This window comes from Xenopus tropicalis, chromosome 2, assembly GCF_000004195.4.
Source record: "Xenopus tropicalis strain Nigerian chromosome 2, UCB_Xtro_10.0, whole genome shotgun sequence".
NCBI classification, from domain to species: Eukaryota; Metazoa; Chordata; class Amphibia; order Anura; family Pipidae; genus Xenopus; species Xenopus tropicalis.
Window position 1 is genome coordinate 12829675 of NC_030678.2, and position 6274 is coordinate 12835948.

The following is a 6274-nucleotide window of genomic DNA, read 5'->3' on the forward strand; positions in this document are numbered from 1 at the left end:
ACAGTCGATTTCCCATGAATTATTATCTCTTTTTCCCCATAAGAATATATATATAAATATGTGTATATGTAGTTTCCCGAGAGGCACTTGACAGTATTAATTATGTTTATTGTAACCCATTAGTTGTCTGAGAAGAAATCCGTGTATTTTAGGAATAGAGGGCGGAGGGGGAATCTCTATTCTAATCCCAGTAAGGGGCCTGAGAGCAGATCGGACAAAGGGAAGGATTTGGGTTTATTTAAATAACAGCGTAACATTAACCAGTTTTTAATTCCGAGCCTCCCATATCCCCCCAACAACTTCTTCCCTTCTATCCCCCTAATCTTCTTCAATTACCTTCTATCTGAAATCTCCAATTCGTACCCCGTCCTTCCTGTCAGATCGCTCAATCCCAAAATCATTCCCCAGATTATACAATATTGTTACAAGAATTTCACTTTCTGGCCTCTGGTCTGCTTAATATTTCCTTAGGTCTGTATCGAATACAACGGAATAATATGTGTTAAAATATAATGCAGTAAATGAAATGAACAAAATAGATAAATGGAACTTTCTTGGAAAAAAATGTTTTTTTTCACATAAATGCGAGTTTGTGTGCCTGCCATTCTACATATATATTAATATAAAATCATATCTGTATATATATTGTGTGTATTGTATATATTTATTTATATAATAGTTGTCAGATGAGATACATATATATATATATTATATATTTAATTTTGTAATTAATACAATTATTTGTAACAATAAATTGATATATAATTTATGTATAAGATTTTTTTCATATATATAAAGTCGCCGCCCGCTTACAAAGGCAGAAGAAAACAAGTCGCAACGAAACTGTGATCCACAGAGCTTGCAATTAATATAGGCGATCGTTTAATCCCGCACTAGAGTGTAGCTGGTAACATCTAATGTAAATATATTGTATTTCTCTAACCCGCTGATTGGTGGGATTGGAGCAACTTTACTCTGGGTGGGAGAGTTATTGCAGACCGTTTAGAGGCAGGAAGAAAATCATTTGCAAATGAAATGGGGGCATTAAAGGCTCCGAGTCATCATTCACTTTAGCCATTAGGCCTAACTCATGCAGCCAAACCATAGATCACTTTAAATCATTAGCCTTTGAATTACTGTCCAATTATATCGCCCGATTTCTCCTCAGGATAATAACCCCTTTGCGTGTGTTTTATTGTGACCTAATAATCATCTTTATTTTGTGCTACGAAATCGTTTCTGTTGTTTGTATTGAAATACTTTCCGCTGTTCGGCGCTAATTGTAGCGCAAAAACAAATGTAGTTCGTTTCTCTCAAATCAGATGTTTTCATGTTGTATATGTAGTTGATAATTAATATATAGGAGTAGTCATTAAATTATAATACTAATTCTATCAACAATAATAACGTTTTCTGTTATAATTCGTATTATTCCTATTAACTGCATTTTACTTATAACTTCTAACTCTTTGTATATATGTGTGTGTTAAAATATATTCATTTACACACAGATCCGTATAGATTTCTAATTCTAATTCTTGTTTTTATTGTAGGGATAAAAAAAAGAAAACACGAAAAATATTTTACGAATTAAGTTTAGATCGAATCTGAAGTTCTTTAGCGCGTTATTAGCTTTTAAATGGCACAAAATAACATTATCGAATTTTCTTGTTACAAAACACGTATTTTTTCTAAAAAAAATTTCCCCAAATAACCTGACACATTAAATTACCTCAAAGGGCAGATTCTGTATAATAACGAATAATTTGATGAATCAAATAACAGCAGTACAGGGGGTACAGGGGGGTACAGGAGGGTACAGGGGGGTACAGGAGGGTACAGGGGGGTACATGAGGGTACAGGGGGGTACAGGGGGGTACAGGAGGGTACAGGGGGGTACAGGGGGGTACAGGAGGGTACAGGGGGGTACAGGAGGGTACAGGGGGGTACATGAGGGTACAGGGGGGTAGGTAACAGTCGGAACTTATGGGAATAATCTCTCTCTCTATATATATATATAATAGAGGAGAATAGTGTTATTGGTTCGGGCTGGTAGAATATTGGGCTATGGGGGGAGTAGGGATAAAAGCAACATGAGCCCAGTACTTAGCAACAAGGCCGCACTGGGAACCTTCCTATCTAAGCGCTAAGTTTGCGCTAGGGGCATTTTCTGTGCTAATAGGGTACGATCTGAGCAGTACGGTTACACCAGGAACACTGTGTATGTATTACAGAAGCTCAGGGGACCCTGTGTATGTACTACCGATGCACTAATAACGCTATCTAGCGCTAAGTGTGCGCCTCGACACTATCTATTCAAGGGGTGTTAAGTGACAGTGAGCAGTTGTGAAATTATTTAAGAAATAAGATGACAGTGAGCACTAGTGAAATTATGTAGGACATAAGGTGACAGAGGGAACACTAGTGGAACTGTAGGGAATAAGGTGACAGAGGGAACACTAGTGGAACTATCTAGGAAATAAGGTGACAGTGAGCACTAGTGACACTATTTAGGAAATAAGGTGACAGTGAGCACTAGTGACACTATTTAGGAAATAAGGTGACAGTGAGCTCTAGTGACACTATTTAGGAAATAAGGTGACAGTGAGCACTAGTGACACTATTTAGGAAATAAGGTGACAGTGAGCACTAGTGACACTATTTAGGAAATAAGGTGACAGTGAGCTCTAGTGACACTATTTAGGAAATAAGGTGACAGTGAGCAATAGTGAAACTATGTAGGAAATAAAGTGACAGTGAGCTCTAGTGAAATTATGTAGGAAATAAGGTGCCAGAGGGGACACTAGTGACACTATTTAGGAAATAAGGTGACAGTGAGCAATAGTGAAACTATGTAGGAAATAAAGTGACAGTGAGCTCTAGTGAAATTATTTAAAAAATAAGATGACAGTCAGCACTAGTGAAATTATGTAGAACATAAGGTGCCAGAGGGGACACTAGTGACACTATTTAGGAAATGAGGTGACTGAGCAATAGTGAAACTATGTAGGGAATAAGGTGACAGAGGGAACACTAGTGGAACTGTAGGGAATAAGGTGACAGAGGGAACACTAGTGGAACTGTAGGGAATAAGGTGACAGAGGGAACACTAGTGGAACTGTAGGGAATAAGGTGACAGAGGGAACACTAGTGGAACTGTAGGGAATAAGGTGACAGAGGGGACACTAGTGGAACTGTAGGGAATAAGGTGAGAGAGGGGACACTAGTGGAACTGTAGGGAATAAGGTGAGAGAGGGGACACTAGTGGAACTGTAGGGAATAAGGTGAGAGAGGGGACACTAGTGGAACTGTAGGGAATAAGGTGAGAGAGGGGACACTAGTGGAACTGTAGGGAATAAGGTGACAGAGGGGACACTAGTGGAACTGTAGGGAATAAGGTGAGAGAGGGGACACTAGTGGAACTGTAGGGAATAAGGTGAGAGAGGGGACACTAGTGGAACTGTAGGGAATAAGGTGACAGAGGGAACACTAGTGGAACTGTAGGGAATAAGGTGACAGAGGGAACACTAGTGGAACTGTAGGGAATAAGGTGACAGAGGGGACACTAGTGGAACTGTAGGGAATAAGGTGAGAGAGGGGACACTGGTGCAAGTAGGAGACAGGCTGCAAGGTGCTTGCACTGGCGGCTGAAGGTGCGGACTCATGGCCGGGTCGGATAACAGACTCACCATCAGGGAAGACGGCTCTCATCTTCAGGTAGCTGGTAGTCAGGCGGATGATGGAGGCTTTGTCCAGCTGGGAGGTGATGGCCGAGGGGAGAGGCAGCAGTTTTGCCAGTTCGTAGAACTCCCCATTCTCCTTCTCCCGCCGGGTTTTAGCTGCGTTCTTGGATTTCTCCTTCATGTCGGTGATTGGGGGACTTTGGAAGTGGAACTGGCATAATAATAACCCCCTGCTCCTCTGTGTGCGGATTGTGGGGATCAGCTGCTCTCTCCCATCAGCACTGGGGGCCCCACGCTATAAAGAGCCCCACACCAGGTCCCATGACAGCTGATCGGTGCCGTGTCCCCCCCCCCCCGGATTATCCGCTGTATAAGGTACAATCCCCACTCAGAGAATCTCCATGCACTCAGGGTATCGGGGTCGCCGCATCCTCACAGTGACTGGGGTCGGAGCATCAGGTACAAGGTGGCAGCGCTGATCCCTTGGCTGTAGCGCAAAGTACCTGACTGCCACCCTTGTGCCCCCAAATCCCAGGGTGACTATGTGACAGTCAGGGCCCAGTGTGGCCCCAGGCCGGGTTGTACTAGTTGGGCAGTAGGAATTGGATGAGAGCAGAGAGGAGCCCCAGTAGATAAAAGGGGCCACCTCCCCCCCTAGCGCTCAGCCATTCACTCTGTAGGGCGAATCCATCTCTCCTGTGCGGCCCCTCCCCGAGTTCGGAGCCGTCTCCCCGCTCCCAGCAGCGCAACAGTCACTACTCCCAGCCCCGCAGCCAATGGGAGAGCGCGGAGCCCCCCCGGAGTGACGTGTGGGAGAGGGGGCAGCACAGCCAACTAAGGGCACAACGGGCACTAGTGGGTTAATAATTATATGGGGGGGGGGGGGGGACTGACCCCTGGCTGGGAGATGGGGCGTGAAATAACTCACTCACACTCATACTCACACTCATACTCATACTCAGGTACAGGCAGCAGCACACTTGTACAGACACACACATATATATATTTACCCACATACACACATATATATATATATTTACCCACATACACACATATATATATATTTACACACACAGTCTCTAACACACACACAGTCTCTAACACACACATATATATATATATACACACACAGTCTCTAACACACACACAGTCTCTAACACACACATATATATATATATACACACACAGTCTCTAACACATATATATACATATTTACCCACATACACACACATATATATATATATACACACACAGTCTCTAACACATATATATACATATTTACCCACATACACACACAGTCTCTAACACACACATATATATATATTTACCCACATACACACATATATATATATATTTACCCACATACACACATATATATATATTTACACACACAGTCTCTAACACACACACATATATATATATTTACTCACATACACACATAGCCTCTAACACACATACATTTAGTAAAACACACTTGTACATAAATACTCTACATACATTGTACATATGTTCTCTCTTTCATACAAAGACACATATAAACACACAAACTAAAGAGAAACAGACAGATTTTGCACACATATATATATTTACACACACACACACACACATATAATTAGCCTTTAGCAGTTGCCAGTAAGTGCGGTACGCGGGGGCGGGGCTATAATAAGCAGGCTGCTCGCTGTTGTCCCTATTTGCCCTGAGAGCGCTACAGCCGAAGTACCTAAGGAGTTAATTCCACTTATTGGACCCTGTGTCAAATACCCATATTCCAATTTCCTTTATTATTTGGGAGGGGGGGTGTAACCCCCTGTCCTTTCCTTTCACATTACTGTCTAATAGAAGTAAGCTGATAAGGAGCACTGCGTTCCTACTAGGCAGAGAGGGGGCCTGAGGCGCAATTACTCACGCACATCCCATAGTTACACACCTGTTGCCCCAGAGACGCAAAGCGCAGTGTGATGGTAATGAGAAATTCCTGCGCTAATATCAATTCCTGTGTTGCTTTTCAGTTTATAGGCCGGGGGTGTGTGTCTGTGGGTCCTGTCTGATCTGGGGGTGTGTGTCTGTGGGCCCTGTCTGATCTGGGGGTGTGTGTCTGTGGGCCCTGTCTGATCTGGGGGGGTGTGTCTGTGGGCCCTGTCTGATCTGGGGGGGTGTGTCTGTGGGCCCTGTCTGATCTGGGGGGTGTGTCTGTGGGTCCTGTCTGATCTGGGGGGGTGTGTCTGTGGGTCCTGTCTGATCTGGGGGTGTGTGTCTGTGGGTCCTGTCTGATCTGGGGGGGTGTGTCTGTGGGCCCTGTCTGATCTGGGGGTGTGTGTCTGTGGGTCCTGTCTGATCTGGGGGTGTGTGTCTGTGGGTCCTGTCTGATCTGGGGGGGTGTGTCTGTGGGTCCTGTCTGATCTGGGGGTGTGTGTCTGTGGGCCCTGTCTGATCTGGGGGTGTGTGTCTGTGGGCCCTGTCTGATCTGGGGGGGTGTGTCTGTGGCCCCTGTCTGATCTGGGGGTGTGTGTCTGTGGGCCCTGTCTGATCTGGGGGGGTGTGTCTGTGGGCCCTGTCTGATCTGGGGGTGTGTGTCTGTGGGCCCTGTCTGA

At 44.3% G+C, this 6274-nt stretch overlaps 1 protein-coding gene across 2 annotated transcripts in view; it reads right to left on the minus strand.

Annotated features, from left to right (window-relative positions):
* Window positions 1–4403, minus strand: part of sim2 (SIM bHLH transcription factor 2) — a 52332-nt gene extending 47929 nt beyond the window's left edge. For both annotated transcript variants that reach the window (XM_031896553.1, XM_031896552.1), the window contains exon 1: window positions 3690–4403. In XM_031896553.1, coding sequence (XP_031752413.1) covers window positions 3690–3864 — 175 coding nt within the window. In that variant the 5' untranslated portion in view covers window positions 3865–4403. The remainder of the gene's footprint in view (window positions 1–3689) is intronic.
* Between the last annotated feature and the right edge of the window lie 1871 nt (window positions 4404–6274).